This window comes from Chenopodium quinoa, unplaced genomic scaffold (assembly GCF_001683475.1).
Source record: "Chenopodium quinoa cultivar QQ74 unplaced genomic scaffold, ASM168347v1, whole genome shotgun sequence".
Lineage (NCBI taxonomy): Eukaryota > Viridiplantae > Streptophyta > Magnoliopsida > Caryophyllales > Amaranthaceae > Chenopodium > Chenopodium quinoa.
Genome location: NW_018745024.1, coordinates 2,833,441 through 2,856,544, shown reverse-complemented (window position 1 = coordinate 2,856,544; position 23,104 = coordinate 2,833,441). Strand labels below are relative to the sequence as shown.

Genomic DNA, 23,104 nt, shown 5'->3' with positions numbered 1-23,104 from the left:
AAAGAGCTCTTTTGGAGTGCTGCAAGAGCAACAACATTTGTAAGTCTCTAGGTGACCTTAAATTATTTTGAATAAGTAAATTCATGATATTGTTCCTGTTCATGTACCTACTTCATGTAATAATGTTCCTGTTGTGTATAAAAGCAAAATAAGAGCAACAACAGTTGTGTATGTTATTCTTTCATGATAATGTTCCTGTTGTGGTTGTAGGTTGAGTTTCAGATAGCCATGCAACAGATTAGGGAGCTTGATGAGGATGCTTACAATTATTTGGAGAACACCCCCACTCATCACTGGTGCAGACATGCATTCAGTGACAGTTGCAGGTCCAACATGTTACTAAACAACATGTGTGAGACTTTCAACTCTGTTATCAGAGATGCAAGAGACAAACCTATCCTCACCCAAATGGAATGGATGAGGAGGTACATGATGAGGAGAAATAATGAGAAGTGGGAGGACTCCAAGGAAATCACAACCAACATCACTCCATATGTGCATAAGCTATTTCAGAGGATGAGCTATGTGGCTAGGAATTGCATAATTGAAGCTGCCAGGGATGACACTTATGAAGTGCAGCTGAATGATGACCAGGTTCTAGTTGACTTGCCAAATTGGTCTTGTTCCTGCAATCACTGGCAATTAACAGGCATCCCATGTATTCATGCATTTGCATGCATAATGGATCAGAGGGTTGATGCTGAGCAGTTTGTCCACCCCTATTACACTATGGACACTTACAGAGCAGCATATGAGCCTGCAATTCAACCTATGCCAGGCCCAAAGCATTGGGAGAGAGTGAACATGAGAGAGCCTCATCCACCAGCATTCAAACAGCAGCCTGGAAGACCTAAACAGAAGAAGAGGAAGCTGGAACCTGGGGAGGGAACATCTGCAACAGGAGGGGAGCAGGGAAGAAAGAGGAGGAAAAGTCAGTGTAGGATTTGTGGTGGATTTGGCCACTATCCCAAGACTTGCAAGGGCCCACATGAACCTGAACCAACTGAGCAGAGAACTGCAGGAAGGCCTCCTTTAAATTCACCTTGGGTAGTTGAGCAAAGGAAGAAGAGGGAGATCAAAGCTGCTAAGAAGGTATGCTGTTGGATTTGTAACTTTTATTTTAAAATTTGTGATGAAATTGGATGTTGATATTAATAAACAGAGTGCAATAGGGGCTGGTCCAAACAGCATTGGGAATAGGACTTTTCCCCAAGAGCAACCTGGCTGTGAACCATTGAGTAAGAGGAAAGGTTCACACAGTCAACAAGGGCAGCCACAAGCCAAGCATCACACCACCCCCTCTTCCAGCCAACCTGAACCCAGTGCTACTGGAGTGCAGACAAGGAGGGCTAAGCTGCTGACTTCCAGACAAGGAGGGCTGACACAATGATGTTTGAATTGTTTTTCTGAACTTTAGTTGTTGGTTGTATTTTCTGAACAATCAGTTGCAATATTTGTAGCTTTACTTTTGGGTTTAGGACAAGGATCCTGTTTTGTTAAATTAATACTTTGCTTTAAGGCTTTACCAGCCAATTTTGTTAGGCACTGCAACAACAAATTTGATCAACAACTTAAATGCAATATCAACTACTTAGGTACTTACTTAATTCATTGCTTTCATAATTGTGTACATTAGTTTGCTTGCAATAGTGGTTCACTGCCACTTATAAATCATTACATTACCATATTATTGTTTCATGCAATTACTAGCATTACAAGTTATACTTAATGCATTACAAACCCCCTAATAAGAAGGATCACTAATATGACCAAACTAATCCCAACAGCAAGACTAAGAACAGAGTGATCTGATCTAGCATTCCTTCCATGCATCTCTCTGTTCATCTTGTTCCTGTCAGAGTTTAAAGCCTTGCATTTCATTTTCAGCCTGTCCACTTCATTCAGCAAACACCTCAACTGTCCACCAAGATCATCAACTTCCCTCTTGTAATCACTAATTTCCCCCTTCAACAGTTTCTTATCTAACAACAAATTGTTGATCACCTCTGTTTGCCAGGCTGTCCCATCTTGTTCATCCACCCATTCAAATGCTTTACAACCTCTGCTCTCAGTTACAGGATCGTAGAACTTGCATGTTCTGAACTTACGACCAGGGTTCTCCCTTGTCCAACTGGTAAGCTTTGCAAAGGGAACACCACATTTGCACTTCTTCTCCTTTGAAGGTGAGAAACTTGTAGAAGACATTTCCTGCACCAATTTTCCATCCATAATAAGCAAAACCATTCGTACTATGAAAAAAATACAATTGAACCAAGGGAATTAAACAATCACTCCTACAAATCAAAACCCCCAAATTATTTCTACAATGAACCCTAATTTCATTTTCTCGCAAATTACAGCACAATTAACACACAATGAACCCTAACTATTTACGAATTACATGACTATTGCCAGATACGACCTGAATTATGCATTTAAGTCAACAACATATAAATTAATTTACGCCTTATTTTTGAAAGATAAATTAGGGTTTCTAAAGTGCTATTGACGCAATTACCTGATTTGATATCTACGTCCCCCAAACAATGATGGTAAAATCAAACAATTTCGCCAATTTGTTAGTCAGAATTCGCAAAATGTGAAGCAATTTTGTGTAATCAGCTCAACAATTCTACATTAGTGAAGGATGTCGTAACTATATAAAGCAGTTTGGAAAAAATAGTCGTTATTGTGGGCCCAGCTAACAGATCCTCTAACGTTGTTCCAATTTAGGTGGTGAAAGCAAAATTTTTATTTTTTAACAGGTGTTATAATTAAACTTCGAAATCTTAAGGTGTTAAAAACAAAATTAGGTCTTTTAACAGGTGTTTTTTTTTTCTAATTTAGCCTTTTTTTATATTAATAAATGGAAGGGAAGGATAGATGACATGAATAATTTTTCTTCTTCTTTGTATTATTAATCAAAATATGTTGGGAAATGTGATTTATTTAATCAGAGGTAAAGGTTTTTTTTAATTTTTTTACTTTTTGTAACTCTTTCTTTTCTTCTTTGTTGTTGGCAAATTAACAACACACCACTCAAATTTTTTTTTTTTTGAACTTATTCGTACTAGTAGATAGTACATTGGAAAAGAAATTTTAAAATGAACCCATATTCGATTTTTTATGGTTTCATAAACAAAAATAGGCTTGCTTAAATTTAATACAGGTTTGTGTGTTACCATGAAATATTGAGTGTGTGTTTCTAACATGTGGGGCATTGTGGATGCATACTTTTTACAATTGGAGTTGCTAGAAGATACCCCGCCTTAATTTGGCCGAGATTATCATGATCTCATGTTTTCCTTCATCAATAGCCTACATGAATGTATTGAATTGGAGGAGTTCTTGTAATTGTAATTTTTTATATTACCTCCGTTACATATTATTTGCAACGATTTGACATAAAGTAGAGAGGAAAAATGTCTAATCGTTGCACATAATATGTAATGGAGGTAGTACATATAATTTAATTATGCTTTCTTGTCTTTATGTGTTATTTTTAATTTATTTTGTGCAAATATTACCTATTCATATTAATCATATACTTCTTTTCACATTAATTGTTGCTTTAGTAGTTTAAGATAAACTATCAATCACATAACTATAAATACTAAGTAGAGTGTGTCTATATTCATCAATTATTCATACTATATATATCGCTATCTTTTATGTAGTATGTGATTGGTAAGGCTTAATGGAGTAATAAGAGAGATGTTTGAAATTTTCAAGACAAGAAGATATTGTAGCTTATTTAATCTAATATTACGTTATTTATAAATAAAAAGAATAAAGAAGATTATTATTATATTTGAAAAATTTGTAAATTGCAACCATTTAAAGTTCATATTTTGCAAATTGCAGCCATTTAATATTTTTTTTTGCAAATTGCAGCCCGAGTTCGTATAAATTGTAAATTGCAGCCCAATTCAATTTTTTCATCGGTTTACATGTTGAAAAATCTTCGGTCAAGGTTTTAGGGGTCATTTCAGTCCATAGGGACCCGAATTGAACTCGGAATTACAAAAAAAATAACGTAAGTGTCTCATATTTACAGTTTTCCACAAATCGATACATTTTTGTTGCGCAAAACAAGATACTTGCGTTATTTTTTTTGCTGATTCCGAGCTCAATTCGGTCCCCTGAAGAACTACAATGACCCCTAAAACCTTAATCGAAGATTTTTCAACTTGTAAACCGATGAAAAAATTGAATCGGGCTGCAATTTACAATTTATATGAACTTTTAGGCTGCAATTTGCAATTTTTAAAAAAAAATGGCTGCAATTTGCAAAATACAAACTTTAAATGGCTGCAATTTACAAATTTTCCATTATATTTTAATGGGTCATATGTTGTATTTATTGGGATTAAGGAGGAGCATGTTATTCTAAAGATGCACTTGGATTTTTATGTTGAGGTTACTTTCATCATCCTTCACAAAATATATTTTATTTGTATTTGTATTTGTATTATTATTATTATTATTATTATTATTATTATTATTAATAGATTTTACATGACTTCAATTCTTATCAATTTATCGGTCTGCTGTATGTATGCTTACTTGTTGTGTGAATTGGTTATATGTCCTACGGACGACACATCAAACAATTTGGTAGGTGTCAAAAGTCTTGAGAGCAACGATGATATAAGCAATTCAAGCTCACATATTTGATTAACATCTCATTTAGAGAGAAGTTAAAATTAATGAAATAATGTTTTAATTTGATGTTATTATATGGCTTTATTAATTTGAAACTATGCTCTCTATAAGGTTTTTTTTTTTTTTTTTTTTTTTTTTTTTTTTTTTTTTTTTTTTTTTTTTTTTTTTGTTTCTTAGTGGCTTGTTGAATGGTTTTACCTACATGATAATTAGTTATAAAATTATTTTTTTGAACTAAGTATATATTAATTTATGTTTCTTCATATTAAATATTTACTCACTTTTCGGGCTCCTGTAAAAGTCCCTCGACTAGGGTTTAGTCGTCCTTGCTTAGGGTTTGTAGTTTTCTCTTGTGGTGATCCTGTTGGTGCTCTTGCTTTTCATCTAAGCGTGCAATGGAATCTGATCTGATCAAGGATTGGGAAAAATTCAAACTCACTGAAGAGGAGAGTCTGGTGGTGGGTAATGGCAGTGAGGGCGATGAAGGAGTCGCGTTGAAGGACCAAATTCATCTTACTCTAGTTGGTAAATTGTGGACGATAAAAACTTTAAGCGATGAAAAGAACCCTTTCATCGATATGGAAGTTGTGTGACGATGTTACTATTAGTGCGGTGGACACAAACCTTTTTGTTTTTCAATTTTTCAAGAAGGAGGATAAGGAGAAGATCCTTGAGGGGAGGCCATGGTTCTTCGATGGAAAACTGTTAGTTTAAAAGGAAATTCAAGGAGGAGAACAGCCTTCTGAAATCGAATTCCATACATCACCGATGTGGATTCGGTTATTTGACGTTCCTTTTAACAAGAGGTGCTCTTCTTTTATGTATGATGTTGGTGAATCCCTTTGTGGTTTTATTGACTTTGATGAATCAAATCCTCTGGGTGGGGGGAATGCATGCGTGTGAAAGTCAATGTTGATGTTCGTAAGCCTTTGAGACGGGGGATCTTTGTGGTTGGGAGAGGTGCAAAATCAAAATGGATTGATCTTAAATATGAGAGATTAGGGAATTTCTGTTTTTTTTTTTTTTTTTGTGGTAGGCTGGAGCATACTGATAAAGAGTGTCAAGCAAAAGCAGAGGATGATGCGTCGGAAAGGGTTTTAGTCTACCAGTACGGTTCGTGGTTGAGGGCATCTCCAGCAAAACACTTTTCTAAATCCTATGCTGACAGAGAAAAGGAGAGGAAGTGGGGTGAGAAACTTGGTAGCATAAGGGGGGACTGGTTGTTCTAGCTCTCCAAAACCTATAAAACTTGCTCTTGTTGGTGTTGCAAGAAAATTACATTTTGCCTCTTCAAAAGAACCTGAATTGACTCCTCAACCGAAGGCACGCGAGGCCACTTTGGCGTTGGTGTATGATGCTAATAGTAACAAATCTGTGCTCAGACCACGGAGTATAATGGAGGATTAGCTGAGCTATGAACAGTTAAATAATAGGTTGCAGACGGAGGATAGTGGTGAGAATGTGGGGGAAGGGGGTATGAAGGAAGGATTTGTGAATGATGATACTATGGGGGTTAGTCTGTTCATGAATGATGGGAGTCTAGGGAATTATGAAGGTGATAATAGTCTGGCGCAAGGAGATTGGGGGAGTGGTGAATGTGTGATGGGGCAGAAGACTAAATATCATGGGAAGTGAAGGGTAGTGGGAAGTGGAAAAGAGTGTCTAGAATGGATGAGAGTTATTATATTGGTGTGTCTGGGATTGAGAGGGAGGTGGTGGGGTGCAATGGTTCTTCTTACAACAATAAAAGAAATTTGACAGTTGATGATGGGGAGTGTGGTGGTGACAAAAGAAGGAAAACTGATATGAATTTTATTACTGGTGACAGTATAAACCAAGTAGAGGGTAGTGGCACGGACTACTCCCTCGAAGAGCAATGAAAATTTTGAGTTGGAACGTCCGAGGGATTGGCAACCCTTCGACGGAGAAGACCTTCCACGACTTATGCTGGAGGGAGAGGCCGAATGTGGTTTTCTTAATGGAAACTAAAATGGATGTTGAGGTGTTGGAGAGAATTAAACGTCGTTGTGGGTTTGATAATGGGGTGTGCTTGAGTAGTTCTGGTAGATCGGGGGGAATTGACTTCTGGTGGTGGGATGTGAATATTTCGACTATTTCATATTCAAATCACCATTTTGCTGTGGATGTTTGCAATAGAAATGGGGATCCGTGTTGGAGGGCTATTGGTGTGTATGGGTGGTCGGAAGGTGTGAATAAACATAAAACGTGGGAGTTGATGAAAAATCTTAAAGATGATTGTAATATCCTTTGTTTGATGTTTGGCGATTTCAATGAAATCGTGAGTATGTCGGAAAAAGAGGGTGGTGTTGTGAGGCGTGAGAGTCTAATGGATGCTTTTAGAGAAGCCGTTGATCATTGTGGAATGAGAGACTTGGGTTATAAAGGGAACAAATTCACGTGGCATTGAGGAAATTTGGAAGAGATTTCTATTCGTGAAAGACTTGACAGATTTATGGGTGATGATGGGTGGTGTGAAATGCATCCAAATTTATCTGTTAGACATCTTGTGAGGGTTGATTCGGATCATTCCCCTATTCTACTCGACACTTTGAATTATTATGACAGAGGAAGACAAAAAAAATATTCAGATTCGAAGCCATGTGGCTGTCGAATGATAATTGTGCTGCTGTGGTGTCGAAGGCTTGGGTTAATAGTGCGGGATTGGCTGCCATGAGCGTATTGATTTGTGTGCTGCAGAACTCAGGAAATGGGCTGCGAAGGCTTTTGGGGATACGAAGAAAAAAGTTAAGAAGCTGGAAAACGAGTTACTTAAAGCACAAGGGGGCCACATTGATGCTGAAATGCTCGCAACTTGTGAGAAATTGGCAGATGAATTGGGCGAGATTCGACAACTCGAAGAATCATACTGGTACGCAAGGGCTAGAGAGAATGATATGAAATATAGAGATAAAAATACCGCGTATTTTCACAGAAAAGCCAGCCAGCGGAAGAAGAAAAATCGGATAGATGGGTTGTTCGATGATGAGGGGGTTTGGAGGGACGGAGATGAACAGATTCATGGGGTCGTGGCAGATTATTTTTCATCTCTTTTTACCTCTGATTCCCCCACTGAGTTTAAGGAAGCTACGGCTGGTCTTAGTAGTGTGGTTACGGATGCTATGAATGCCACACTCGATGCTGAACCTAGTGCTGAAGAGATTAAACTTGCTTTGTTCCAGATGCATCCTAATAAAGCTCCAGGGATCGATGGTATGCATGCTCTATTTTTTCAAAAATTTTGGCATATTCTTGGCTCTGATATTATATTACTGGTTAAAAATTGGTGGAAGGGATTAATCAATATTTCTGACATTAATAAAACCTGTATTGTTCTTATTCCGAAATGCAATGAGCCAAAGTATATGACAGAATTTAGGCCTATTAGTTGTTGTAATGTGATTTATAAAATAATTCGAAGAATATGGCAAATAAGCTAAAAAAATTTCTCGACGATATTATTTCTATAAATCAGAGTGCCTTTGTTCCGGGTCGGTTGATTACAGACAATGCTTTAATTGCCTTTGAAATTTTTCATAATATGAAAAGAAGAGGGGAAGGGAAGCATGGTACGGTGGCGCTTAAATTGGATATGAGTAAGGCCTATGATAGAGTAGAGTGGAGCTTTTTGGAGAAGGTTATGATCAAAATGGGGTTTGGCTTGGATCCGAAGGGTGATGGATTGTATATCGAGTGTTTCTTTCTCATTCAAGGTGAACGGTGTGATTGCAGGGTCGGTGATCCCCTCTCGGGGGCTCCGACAAGGTGATCTGATCTCTCCCTATTTATTCTTATTATGTGCAGATGCTTTCTCGTCTTTAATCTCAAAAGTTGCTCATGATCGGAAGTTAAGTGAGGCTAGGGTCTGTCATTCTACTCCAAGAGTGTCTCATCTGTTTTTGGCTGACGATAGTATTTTGTTTGCAAAAGCAACTCTGCAGGAATGTTCGAAGATTGCTGAAATTATCAGTATTTATGAGAGAGCATCCGGTCAGAAAGTTAATTTGGGTAAGATGGAGGTTGCTTTTAGTAAATGTGTTTCGGTGGAAAGGAGAAATGCCATTATTGAGACGCTTGGGGTAAGAGAAGTGGAGAGACATGAAAAATACTTGGGTTTGCCTACGATGATTGGGAAGTCAAAAAAAGCCATCTTTAATTGTTTGAAAGAAAGAATTTGGAAAAAACATAATGGGTGGAAGGAGAGACTACTTTCGAAGCCGGGTAAGGAGGTGCTCATCAAGGCCGTTGCTCAAGCTATTCCTACTTACATGATGAGTATCTTTAGAATTCCGGATGGGTTGTGTTTCAGGGTTTTCTGATGTCCTGCGGGAGAGTTACAATTCCGGGACTGGTATCCTTGCGCCTGTACCTGCAAAACAACGGAGACTCCTTGTGGTGGGAGCTCCGCCTCCAACGGTCAAGTTAGTACTTGTTTGAGGAGTAATAAATGCGGAAAGTAAAGGTGGGAGATCTGGTTCCTCTAGGGGAGGAGTGATCAATGTGTTTTGGTTTTCTCTAGGTGAGAGTCATTCTGCTGAATCCCCTTTAATGAGGATTGATTAAGTATTTATAGTCTTGAGAAGCGTGCCAATCCTAGGTTTAGGTTAACCAGGGCAAATTGGGCTTCTCTCGGACTTTGGGCCTTGGTGGCCATTTTGCCTATTTGGCATATGGGAGGCCACGTGGCGTGGCCTGATTAGTCCATGTTGGACCTCTTAGAGTGACAAATGGCGGACGCTGATTGGCCCACGTGGTGAACACGTGGCAGGTCCGGATTGGTCCATTTGTCATGGGTAATTTTTACCCTAAACATTTTCCCCTCGGAAGGAGTAATTTCTCTTTCCAGGAGGGATTGCTCCTTTCGAAAGTTAGACCCTCGAAGTTTTGCTAGGTCGGCATCTTGTCTAGTTCTAATGGGAGATGGACTTGATTAACTTAGAAAATTTTGATACCTTGGGCGGTATGACATTTTCAAAGTTAATCAATCATAATAATGATTGCCGCCGAACTAGACGGATGCCGATTCTTTGCCCCACTATGCAGATAGCCCCTGATCAGGTGGACTGTCAACTATTGCACAAGGGTAAGCATTTAGCATTATTCGGCCGTTGGCCTCTTTTGTTTGAGTAGTAGGGAAGCCAGGCGGCGGCGGGCCGGATAGTCCCCTTGATTCGCCAAGTTTTTCTTGGCTATTAACTCAAAGGTTGTTAACCTAGCAGGAGTAGTGGTTGAGAGCCCCTGTTTGCTAAAAACAGGCGGGCGACTCATACCTTTTAGGCTCCATACTGAGTTTGAGAGAGTGACTATGAGTTAACATGGGAGTTACTCAGTCTCCGTCACACTCTAGCTTGAGTAGTAGAGGTACCAGGCGGCGGAGGCCGGCTGATCCCCTTGATTCGCCAATGTTTGTTGGCTATTAACCCAAGGAGTGGTTACCTAGTAGGAATAGGGGTTTGAGTGCCCCTGTTTGCCAAAAAACAGGCGGTCTACTCAAACCTTTTAGGTTCCATACCAAGTTTGAGGGAGTGCCTATGAGTTGACTTTGGTGTTACTCAGTCGCCGTCACTCCTGCTTGAGTAGTAAAGGTACCAGGCGGCGGAGGCCGGCTGAACTTTTTGATTCGCCAATGTTTGTTGGCTATTAACTCAAGAGGTACCTCCTGAATTTATCCCAAGTAATACAGGGGGTCATCCGACTCAAATGTCAACTGCTACCACTGGTTTGGTTAGTGATAGAGTTATCCTTGTCTCAAAAACGGCTACGTGGTTGCCCTTGGGGACAGTCGTATAGGTGCCGTGTAATTAGTTTATAGAGCAATGTTCCACCCAAAAGGGAGCTACTCTCTGCGACGAATTTCATCTGAAGGGATGCCGCCGGACGCCTGCTATTATGTTGGGACAGGTCGTATTAGTTTAATTTTAAGGGAGGATCAGTCGGCCTGGCGCCTGGGCTGATCATCGGGCCTGTGGCCTTGGTTAGTTCTTGGCAAACGTAGGTGCTAAGTAAGAAGAGGGCAGCCGCTTGTTTAGGCACATGGTCGGCCTGGCCCTAATCTTTTTTAGCTAAGTATAAGGGGGGTGGCTGTGTGCTTTGGAACCAGTCGGCCCTCTTCTATGGAGAGTAGCCGACTATATGTCTAGACGGCATGCCCCTCTAGTGATAGAGTAAAATAATCAAAGCAGAGAGTAGCCGACTATAGAGGTACCGCTGCTATACTCAATGGAGAGTAGCCGAATGTAAAGGTACAGCGGCATGCCCCTCTGATGATATAGTGATATAATCAATGGAGAGTAGCCGACTGTAAAGGTACAGGCGGCATGCCCCTCTGAATTAGTATCAAGTATTGAAATAATTTCAAGTGTTAGAGTAGATAGATCACTTAGCTCCCTTCCATGGAGGATTGATGACTCTACTTTCTTCGAATGGGGACAGGTGGTCGTGCTAAACTTGTTAATGTGGTTTGCGACCTCGCTGCTCGGCCTACACATTTGTCGTCGGTCTTTAGCCCCTTAGTGAAATTAATGAGGGTCGACTGCTTTCATAGCTACGAGACTTCGTCGTATAGGGGGTCGGCTAGTATTCATGCCGCTTTTCTTGCCTGATAGACTGTCATGCAAACAAGTGGAGGTAATCCACGAAGAAAGACGGTCTTCAATAGAGTGTCGCCTATGCTGCCTGGTTTAATAACCTTGGGCAACATTTTTTAGGGCATCTTATACTTTTTTTTTATCATAATAATGATTGAGGTCGCCTAAACCAAGGCTACGAAACCATGATAATCATACCACCAGACATTCGGCATGCCGCTTGCTTTCATTTGGCAAGACATCCAATCTTCTCAGCTTCAAAATCACGATGCATGATCATGATGATGTTGGGCTTAGCATAATGATGCTAGTTGTACTCGTACCCATGATAATTTTCTTGATGATAATTTCTTTCGTGTAACAGCCGGCTGTTTAGAGCTGGCAGGCCGGGTGCTTAGTGGCTGGGTTGGGGCCGGCTGCCGCCTGGTGGCTTTGAGGAACGATGCCTAGGAGCCGGTTGTTCAAGCATAGGTGTCATAAAGCTGGCTGTATTGAGGCAGTTGGGAGCCTTGTATTTTGACGCCTGCTTTCATTAGTTTAGCGAGGACACTAGGTGTAGTTAAACAGCCAAAGGCTTGACTAGCTAGGTGCATCTCTGTGCTCAACCACTAATGCCGGCTGTAGCCTAAGGCCGGCTTGGCTTGTGCGGGCGCCTCAATGGTGGACTGGCAACGAGGGCCGCCTATTCTGAAAATTTACAAACGACTTCTCAAATTCAGGTGTCCATACCCATCTTGCGTATCCAGCCATGCATAACATTCTCTCGTTCTCGCATATGCTGCTTTATTAGAGCTAGCTTGAAGTTCGACATTGAGATATCGTCTTGCACATTCTCAAACAAGGAACTTTTTGGTGTTAAACGGTTTCGGACACCATTAATAACCAAGGTGCGCAGCCGGCAACCGAGAGTTTGAGTTCAACATTTTACTTGCATTTTACTTGAGTTTGAGTTTGAGCTCATGCCTTTTCAACCAAGTGCCGACTGTTTTAGGTGAGTCGGTGTACTTAACACATGCGCCTGGCTGGGGCTGGGCTGAACGCCATCGGTTCTCAGCAATTTAGTTGGTAAGCTAGGCAAGTGATACAATTGGTGATAAGGCCGGTTTATTTTGCCATGATGTGTCGGCTGTCCTCATAGCGTTCTTGCCAATTATATATTAGCTGCTGTTCATTAAAGAGTGCCGGCATCTGGCTGCTCCCACAAGGTGAGTTTACTTGCCCATCGCCATATCTAGATGGTCTTCATACACTAAGTGTGAACGGTACACACTCAATCATACGCTTGTCGCTTGTATTAATCACCATAATGGTTATTGATGGTATGATGCTGATGCTTGTATGAGAGAAAGGGGGGTTTGTTAGCTTCTCTTGATGGCTTAACATCCAGTGGTACAGTGTTTCCCCTACATACATACAGCCGCCTAGCCGCCTACTTTGTACATACACACGAACTCATTCGACTCGGCATTTAGAGTCGCTTGTTCTTGGAGTGCCGTTTGATATTCTGCTGTTTGCCCATGATACTTCGAGATTCAAGAATCACTTAGCTTGAGGTTACATGTGGAGCATGCCGGCTTCTTTCATGGTTACGAGGACTTGTTTGTTAGTGTCGTACCGCAATCGGCTTTAGGAGTGTTACACAAACGCCATTTCTTCAAATTCATCTAGCTTTCTCAAGGCTATCCTCATTTATCACCGGCTGTTTGATGGCTCGGATTAGGCTGGCTGTTTTGCGGCCGTGTTGTCAAACACCTTATACTTGATGCTATACGTACACTTGATGCTAGTTGTTTAAATTTAACCAACCAAGCTATACGTACACTTGTTGCGTTTGTTGTGAAGGTCGCCTGCTTTAACATGGCTGGCTGCCTCTTGCTTGATAGCTTGAGGAACGATGCCTAGGTGCCGCTTAGGATACACAAGTGAGTTGCTTTCCCATCTAACTTTACACTTGTCTTTTCTCATAATGCAAGTAAGCTAGCTTCTCTATATAGAAAATGAAAGACGAATAGATAATGGACAAGCTTGTTCCACTAATTAATAAAATAGTTAATAAACTAGTGGAGCTTTGCCGCCTGACATCATCCCAAAATTGAGTGGGCCAGCTCATAAAGCATAGCAAATACTTGGGAATTAATGATGGCGTTTATGGTGTATTGGAGTGTGAAATTAGTTGGCTTTCGTTGCAAGTAGCACAGCCCCACTCAACAGATTTAAAGAAACAAGTCGCCCTTTTTTTTTTCTTTTTTTTTTAATTCAAAATCATAATAATGATTTGATAATAATAATAGCCTACAAGCTTGACCATCCGACTCCTGTTATTCGGCCGTATGGCGTTTGTGGCACATGCGGGGCCGACTAGTTTTTATGGGATCCAGACCGACGGGAGGTGCCTTAAGTATCCATTTTCGGCTTCAAGGGTGTAATGCTCACAACGTTTTGAGAGTCGATTGTATGCTAGCGTCTATGGCCCTCATTAAAGAGTTCCGGCTATTTTAGAGCTAGTAGGCCGACTGCTTTGTGGCAGAGTTGGAGCCGATTGCCGCCTACTAGCTTTGAAGAACGAAGCCTGGGTTTCGGTTTGTTCAAGAAGCATAAGGGCCATTACTCCACCTAGCATTTGCGAATCGTTTCAAAAGCTGAGTGTTTAGTGGGCGACGGTTATGATCATGTAAGTCTTGTTTGGTCTCCATGTTATACGACACATGCCTTGGTTTATATACCCTTGGTATTGTGCCTTGTCACTTGAAGAGTCGCCTCCTTGTTATGATCACATGGGACTTTGCCACCTAGTTGGTCTAAGTGACGTGTGGCTAGCAATGTGCTTCTCACGTAATGATATGAAGTAGTCAGCGCTTGATTCCATGTTTACCAGCCTACAAGCTTGACCATCCGACTCCCAACATTTGTTCGTATGACGCATGCAGTACTTGGCCGCCTGGCCGGATGCTCGGAGGCTGGTCTTCTATCGGTTGTACCCATTGAGTGTCATGCTAGGCGCATGTAACTTTAATCAGGGTTGGTTAGACCTGGCCGACTGCTTATATTGCCGCCTGGTCTATTAATTTAGCATGGGCAAGAACTATGTCGGTTGTACCCTGTGAGTGTTAGCACACTTTTGTGAGGGTGAGTGCCGCCTGTCTGACTCTCATGGTTAGATTTTGAATACCTCATGGAGGTATGGTGGAGACTGTCTTGAAAATCAGACGTAGAGGCCGACTCTGATAGTCGGTCATTCTTCTTCTGCTCCAGCAACATTCGAGCATCAGAGAATGTTCTCTTTGACTCGTCCGGTTGAACATAACGGATGGGCTTTCTCTTCCCTTGTGAAGGGAAGTGATACTTCGTTTAGTCGATCACTGGCGACTGCCTTACCCCAGGCTTTGGCTAGGGGGTCGCCACACGATCCTTAACAAGTCTAGTTCTCCCGGGGTGGGAGGACGTTCTGGCCGACTGTTCCTTTGCGGGAACAGGCGTTCTCTTTTTGATTAGCTCCTGGATTTCTCCCTTGAAACCTCTCATGAAATACATGAGTTCGTTCCTGGTAACAGGAGCAGACCCCTCGATCGCCTGTTGATGCTCAGGCGGTTGGACGGGTACGTCGAGCTCTAAGGGACCCATCGGGGGTCGTGTGAGTCTCGACATCGATTTCATTGTCGGTGTCCTGGTCCGACTGAACCAGGGGGTCGTCCATGGGACGCTTGTCACTTAGAATCGGTACAGACTGTGATGCCATCTCGAAAGTACTCTCCCCACAGACGGCGCCAAAATGTTTCGGGGTTTTCTGATGTCCTGCGAAAGAGTTACAATTCCGGGACTGGTATCCTTGCGCCTGTACCTGTAAAACAACGGAAACTCCTTGTGGTGGGAGCTCCGCCTCCAACGGTCAAGTTAGTACTTGTTTGAGGAGTAATAAATGCGGAAAGTAAAGGTGGGAGATCTGGTTCCTCTAGGGGAGGAGTGATCAATGTGTTTTGGTTTTCTCTAGGTGAGAGTCATTCTACTGAATCCCCTTTAATGAGGATTGATTAAGTATTTATAGTCTTGAGAAGCGTGCCAATCCTAGGTTTAGGTTAACCAGGGCAAATTGGGCTTCTCTCGGACTTTGGGCCTTGGTGGCCATTTTGCCTATTTGGCATATGGGAGGCCACGTGGCGTGGCCTGATTAGTCCATGTTGGACCTCTTAGGGTGACAAATGGAGGACGCTGATTGGCCCACGTGGTGGACACGTGGCAGGTCCGAATTGGTCCATTTGTCATGGGTAATTTTTACCCTAAACAGGTTGATTGATGAAATACATTCTCTTCTTTGTCGGCTTTGGTGGGGGTCGAGAGAGGATGAAAGAAAGCTCCATTGGCAAAATTGGGATAAGTTGTGTCTCCCGACGAAGGCAAAAGGTGGCTTGGGTTTCCGTGATCTCAAATTTTTTAACCAAGCTTTGTTAGCAAAAAAAATTTGGCGGCTACACACAAATGAATCGACTTTGCTCCACAAGATCCTTAAAGCGAAGTATTTTAAGAATTCTTCGGTGCTTAAGGCTTTAAGAGGTTACGACCCGAGTTTTTCATGGAGAAGTATGTGGGGTGCCAAGTGCTTGTTGTGGGACGGATTACTGTGGAGAGTTGGTGACGGGAGGAGAATTAAGGTGTGGAAAGACCCATGGATTGGTATCAATGGAAGGTCTGTTTTTCCAGATAAGCCGATGGATTGTGATGATTCTATGCTGGTTAGTGAGCTGTTGCAGGAGGGGTGTTTCGAGTGGGATGAGGAGAAGGTGAGGAATTTATTCCAACCGGATGTCTGTGCTAGTATATTGGCTATCCCTCTATCGAATAGACAACACACTGATAGGTTGTTCTGGTTCTTGGACAAGAAGGGGGTCTACTCTGTAAAAGCGGGTTATTGGCTTGCCAAGTTAGGGGGTGAGGATCAGCAGGAACAAGCTGCAAATGCTGCTATGTGGCGCTCTATTTAGAGTGTTCGCGGCCCTCCCAAGCTACAACATTTTCTTTGGAGTGCGGTTAAAGGGAACTTGGCTGTTAAGGATCGATTAGCTTACAGACATATCACACAAGATTCTTCATGTCAGGTGTGTGGGGTGGAAAGGGAGACGATTCTTCATGCGCTATTGGACTGCAACGCTACAAATCAGATATGGGCGTTTAGTGAGTATAAGGACAGCTTGGTGGACGCCCCTAACTCTTCTTTCTCCGAGTTTTGGGTTTGGATGAATAGCAAGTTTACAGGAGATGCAGTAAGGACAATGTCTACGCTGATGTGGGCTAGCTGGTGGTGTCGAAACTTAGCAATTTTTTAGAATGAGCACCCTAGTCCGGTGATGGTTGCTGCTGGGTTTCTAAGAATGGTGATGGACTACAATACTTACGCTCAGAAGGTCTTTATGCCTGCTGCTGGGGGTTCTATTGCCACCAGCTCTGGTGGATGGAAATGCCCTCCTATAGGCTGTATTAAGGTGAACACGGATTCCCATATTCCTGCTGGGGGCATGGCTAGCCTGGGGGTGGTATTTAGGGACGATACAGGTACTATCCTTGCTGTGCTACGCGAAAAAACTCATACGAAAGTGCCAGAAATTGCTGAAGCTCTGGCCATTAGATATGCCCTGCAACTTGCTCGGAGATTGGGTTACACTCGAGTTTGGGTGGAATCGGATGCTATAAATGTAGTTCAAGCTGTGCAATTGGATGATGGTGGCATGGCGCCTGTCTATATTATTTTTGATGATATTAGGAACGATAATTTGCCCTTTGATGCTTGTAATTTTTCTTATGTTAAACGTAACTTTAATACGGCAGCCCATCTAGTGGCGAGATGGGATACCGGTAACAATGTTGAGTGTGTACGTTTGAGTTCTTTTCCACAAAGCTTAATTACTTTGGCGGAAATGGATCTTCTTTAATAATATGGGCAGCTATTGTGTTTCAAAAAAAAAATATTAAATGTTTACTCCTTATTATAATGGGTTTTGGTTGGATTTTAATTGCATTTTGATAAAAATTTCCTTGCAATATTAGAGTAAGGTATTCACAAAGATTTCGTGTTAATTTCCATATTGGAAATCAAGAATTAAATACACATTAAGCGTAAAATCAAAATATACTAATAGTCTCTTCATTTTTTTTTCCTTTTTGAAGATTACGATAAAATATGTTAAAATAATTTAATGTACATTACTATTTATAAAATCAATAATTGATATATGTTGAACATATATATCGTCAAAATCTTGATATTATTTTTAATATTTATCAAAGAGATTAAACGAGGTACCTCGTTTATAAGATGGTACCATATGCTTCTTATTATCTTTGTTACTAATTGGTGCGGTTATGACCGTATATAAAGAAAAGGCTTTCATCAAGCTTAGTAGAAATAATATATATTCACCCCGTAACCTCCCCTCATCACTTCTCTCCTAAAGTCTAACCTCCATAATCGAGTTTTGAAGGGGCTTTCATTGAATTTTACTGGTAAAAAGCCCTAATCTTTGACTCTTTAGGCATTATATTCTCATTGTACGTTTTTTTTGGTTTGTTTGTGTGTTTTTGTTATTGTTTTTTGTTTTTTTGTTTATTTTTTTTTTCGTTTTTTTTAATATGTATATATACATCTTTATAATAACTATTCTTCTTTTTCAGGTCAACCTGGACAAGGTTCAATATCCTTCTAAAGACAAGGTTTTTTTATCTCGTATGACGAAAGACAGGGGTTCCGATATTCAATATTGTAAGATCTACTCGACAATATTTGTTTTATTGAAGTAAATTTATTTGATTTAATATGTTATGTATTTGCTACATTGAATTTTTTTTTTTCTTGTGAATGTGTATAACTTTTTTTAATGAATTAATTTTATTATTTAAAGAAGAATAGATTAGAAGAGTAAGACCTATTTTAAGTTATAATTCAGCAAAAAAATCTAGAATAATAAACTTATCATGGCTTAACATATTTTCCAAGAGTCCTAGTTTCATCAAAACTAAGGACTACATGTATAGAGAAAATTGGTAATACAAATACATACTAGACATGATCAATTTGGGGAAATAATATTTGATACTGGTTTAATTTATTATGTTTCAGTAACTTAATTAGTTTGTAGTCTACCAATGTTGATGAAATTGTCGTGCTTGTGGTTGAGTTGCCAATAAGTCCCATGTCCAAATTTTTTTTTTTTTTTTTTTTTTTTTTTTTTTTTTTTAATGAAGATGACAAGAGTAAAGGTTTCTAATGGTGTTAAGCCATTAAGGCACCACAAAGGTGGTTAGGTCTATCATAACTCGGTTTAGTAACAAAATACTAAAAGCTTCATCTAGTAACAAAATACGGAGTAGTTGGGTACCGAAGTATTACGCCGCTTTTTTTGCAATTGTAATTCTTTGCATTATTTGACCTCTTGTCGCCAGCTGTACCCCTCTCTTTCCACATTTGATATGACATCTTTGTTTTAAGTAGCTCTGTTAAATCAAGAATAATAGGAAATAAATCAAGGATAATAGGAAACAAATCAAGAAAATATAATAACAAGATATTAAAACAACATTTAGTCAAATCAAGAATGATAAGGAAAAATCAAGAAATATAATGACAAGATATCAAAAAATGATATGGTCAAATCAAGAAAATGTTATTAATGACAAGAAAATACAATTAATTACAAGATGTGAAAAAAGATTTAGTCAAATCAATAAAATATTAATTAATTAATGATAAGAAAATACAATTAATGATAAGATATCAATTAATGACTAGATATCAAAAAAATTATTTAGTCATTATATTTCTTGATTTTTTCCTAGTATTCTTGATTTATTTCTTTTATTTGATATGATTAAATAATTTTTTTAGTCAAATCTAAGAATAATTAGAAGTAAATCAAGAATAATAGAAAAAAATAATTAATGTAATGACAAGATATCAAAAAATAAAAATATGAGGATTTAATAATTGATGATTGTGTTCACATTGGTTTTTGTTGAAATGTTATGGGGTGAGATTGGTGGTCTGCGTCATATTTGAGTATGAGGTATTGGTTTTAATTTTGGTTTGGTTTAGGGTCATTATGAAAATGAAATAATGGTGTATTCTATATACCTGATTTTCACTTATATGAATTTATACCTTTCATACTTAAAATAAGTGAAGATAAGGTGAGCAGAATATGGCCTAAATTAACAAGGAAATGAATCAAAAAATAATTAATTGGTTTGATAATTAAATTGATGATGATGATGCATGTTTACACTAGTAATGCTAGAGAGTTGGATAAGATTATATGTCCGAGTCATATTTTATTTACAATTTATGTCACATTAAAGTTATTTGTTTCGTTTGTGTCAAAAAAAAAGTTATTTGTTTCGCAAACTACACTAGGACCACCAATTCAACATCAAACCCTCCCTATAATCGCCTTTTTAAATAAATTAAAAAATAAATAAAGTTAAGTACTCAACTTACCAAATAAACTCATAGTGTCTCAGGCTTTAGCATCATTAGAAGCTTCACAATTTTCAGCAACATCCATCGTACAATGAGCAATATTGTCCTTAATGATTCCTAAATAAATTACATGGTTTTAGACTATTGGATAACAAGGGTCATATGAATTCTATACCATACATCAACTTTGTTATTGCCATCTACATTCATTACTCTTTTATCAACATCATGCCTTCATTGCTCCTCTATCAACATCATAAAATTTAGACTAGCAACCATGTGCGAGTTGTTGCAACCGACCCCCAAATTTTCCATAAAACCCTAATTCATGAAATACACAAAAAAAATAAAGGAAAAGATTAATGGAATCAATTAGTGAAGTTTATAAGTAGGGTAAAAGCTTTAAGAAAAGATGAGAAGAAATAATTGGAAAACTTTTTGGGAATGAATTTTTATGGTGGGCGAAATCTGGGTTGATGTTTGGAGGAGAGGGAATAACAAAGGGCAAAGAGCAATATATGGATGAGAGAAGAGTTGAGGGATGTAAAGAGTATGGAGGATAATTATGAAATAACTTACTTTTAAAAAGTGTAACATTTGTCATTCTTAGGAAACCTATTTCCCACTTTTTTAAAAAAAATTGTTTTCCACCCGACCTTTACTAACCAAAAAAATAAAAAATGAGAAAATCATTTTCTTAAAAAAAATATTTTTGTCTAAACAATTAGAGTTTAAATAAGGTTACTCTACTTCATAAGAGGCATTGTTGTTTTATAAAAAAATTCTTTTAATGAATTGAAAAGCTTCATGAGAAATGACTTTGAGAAGTTTCAAATTGTAGCTTTTGTTTCTAGGGCTGGGATGTTGGGAGATGATTTGGGCTTCATTATTGAGAAATAGAATTTAATTTTTCAAATACCTTTATTTGGTCCAATTTTAGCTTCTAGGGGGTGAGAAACACTTGTAGAGAATTGGCCAAACGGGCACCGAGACTATCATTATTGACTCCCCACACTCGCTCTTCCCCATCAGCCCAACACTTTTGTTGTCCTTTGCTTCTAGGTTGAATTATCGTTGGGTTGTACTCTTGAACCAAGATGGGTATGCAAACTCTACCGTCCATAGCTACCTATATAGTTTTATATTATGCTTCTTAGATACCACATTGTTTTAACCAACTAAACACCAAATTAGCATACACTTGGGCGCAAAATGTATGAGTGTATGTTAGAGATATGAGATATCAGAAAATATATGTATGATATATTTTCCGTAGATATCATTCAGAGAATAATATATTTAGGTTTATTATATGTTAAGATATTATTTAGTGAATATATCATTAGGATATATGGTATATCTTTTGGGAAGATTGTTTCCTATCTTATGAGAGAATAGTTTTTGTATTGCTTAAGATACAAAAGCATAGTTTGTTTTTTTTTTTTTTTGAATAAAATAAATAACTATTATGTTTTGGTGTGCTTAGTATAGATTTTATTGCTTTCTTAGGTTAGTTTTATTGCTTTCAAAAATTAAAAAAAATCCAAAAATACATTCCAATGAATTATAAATCATGCTTCCCTGTGCCCTTTGATGAAAATTTTTCGAAATTGTTTTGATTCTTGGTTATTGATGAGAAATATTGTGGATTAGTTGATCATGATTTAATGTTTTATTGCCTTGGAACCCTAACATGCGTTAATTTGTCCAACTACTTGTGAATATAGTGCTTGACTAGTTGATTTGGTTAGGAATGTGTGTTAGTTCCTGGTATGCCAATGAATTTGAGTATTGGTTTACAACTATAAGTAATGTTTGTATGACTCATTATTATGCACATTGTGGAGGACGAAGGCGTTCATTCTTTTAGGTAGCCTTCAGATGATTGTAGATACATTTGTTCCCTTCTTGTTACCCATGTTGTTGGCTTGACTTTTTATTGTTTATAAACCACATTACAAGCCTATTTTTCCCCATTGGTTACTAGTCCCAAGTTTGGCTTGGGGGAGCTATTACTGAGTGAGGCGAGGGAGTTTGTAGTGTGCTTATTATTTGCACAATTTGGGTGGGTTTGAGAAGTTATTTTGTTTTTTATCATGTTTATTTTTGATGAATTTGAAATTTATATCGTCTTGAAAAAATAAAGTATGATGTTATGAAAAAAAAAAGAGAAGTTCAAGAAAAAATGAAAAAAAAAAAGTGAACTTCAATAGAAAAAAAAAAAAGCAAAAAGAAAAAAAGTGTTCAATGTTCAAATGTTTTAGTTGGAGGTTGATCAAAAGGAAGAAAATTTTGAGCTTCTATGAAAAATTCAAATTTGGAAATAAAGTTTGTTTATTCACTCCACTTCTTTATTAGTATATCTTATGAGTGAAATTGTAAGAATTGGGATTGTTTATATTGTTTGGAGTTGTATTTGGTGGATTTTTGTTAGAGTTGAGTTATGTAGGAGATGTTGATCATTATTTATTTAAATTTTGATCATGGGCTTTACTAGGATTTGCTCCCTTAAGCATAGTTTTTCTCTCACTTGTTCCCAAATGATTCCTACCCTTTACCCTAGCCTTACATTACAAGCTTTAAAGATCTTCCGACCTTTGTGCATAGAGTTGTATGAATGTGAAAGTGTTGTTTATCAATGCAAGTTATGATTTGACGTATTTTGAGTCAACTAGTAGGTTGAGCGTACATCTTTTTATACACACGAGAGTGTGAGTTGGGAGGGCATTGTTCACATTAAAGGGGTTGGTTGGAGAGCGATCGAGTACATCTTTTACTCGTCACATAAATGAGAGTTGAGTGTGGAGAGCGATCGAGTACATCGTTAGAGATATGATATATCGGAAAATATATGTGATATATTTTCCGTATATATATTGTTATGAGAATAATATATTTAGTATTATATTATGTTAAGATATTATTTAGAGAATATATCATTAGGATATATGGTATATCTTTTAGGAATATTGTTTCCTATCTTATGTTCGTAGGTTTTGTATAAATACTCTACCTATTGATGAATAATAAACAAACCATTCTATTCTATTTCTCTCTAATTTGTCATGGTATAAAGAGCAGGTTAAATCTTGGGACCGCTCACAAAAATTCCCCCCTGCCGGTGGGTTAGAAAGTTAAACCCACCGGTGGGATTCAAAATTTTGCTTCCGCTATGCATTAGGAGATTTATTTTTGGGAGTATGTGAGTGGACTTCCTCCACTATAACACATCTTTGGAGATGAAGAAATTAAATAGCGTTATGCTTGACGCAATATTTAAAAAAAAAAAAAGTTTTCGGCTCACTTGTGTCGTAAGACAAGACATATTTGGTTCTCCTTGTGCCGTGAGACAAGGTTTGTGAGTTTGATTCGA

The 23,104-nt window shown here is 38.6% G+C and overlaps 2 protein-coding genes across 2 annotated transcripts; one reads left to right on the top strand and one right to left on the bottom strand.

Annotated features, from left to right (window-relative positions):
• The first annotated feature begins 287 nt into the window (after positions 1-287).
• On the top strand, positions 288-1,607 carry LOC110708303. The gene is made up of 2 exons (XM_021886406.1): positions 288-1,092; positions 1,163-1,607. The coding sequence occupies exons 1-2, from the start codon at positions 334-336 to the stop codon at positions 1,388-1,390; spliced, it is 987 nt and encodes a 328-aa protein (XP_021742098.1). The 5' UTR covers positions 288-333; the 3' UTR covers positions 1,391-1,607.
• Positions 1,577-20,346, bottom strand: LOC110708305. Its single transcript, XM_021886407.1, has 3 exons — positions 19,750-20,346; positions 18,635-18,749; positions 1,577-2,208 (listed from the first exon to the last, which is right to left on the bottom strand). The coding sequence occupies exon 3, from the start codon at positions 2,203-2,205 to the stop codon at positions 1,726-1,728; it is 480 nt and encodes a 159-aa protein (XP_021742099.1). The 5' UTR covers positions 2,206-2,208; positions 18,635-18,749; positions 19,750-20,346; the 3' UTR covers positions 1,577-1,725.
• Positions 20,347-23,104: the final 2,758 nt, after the last annotated feature.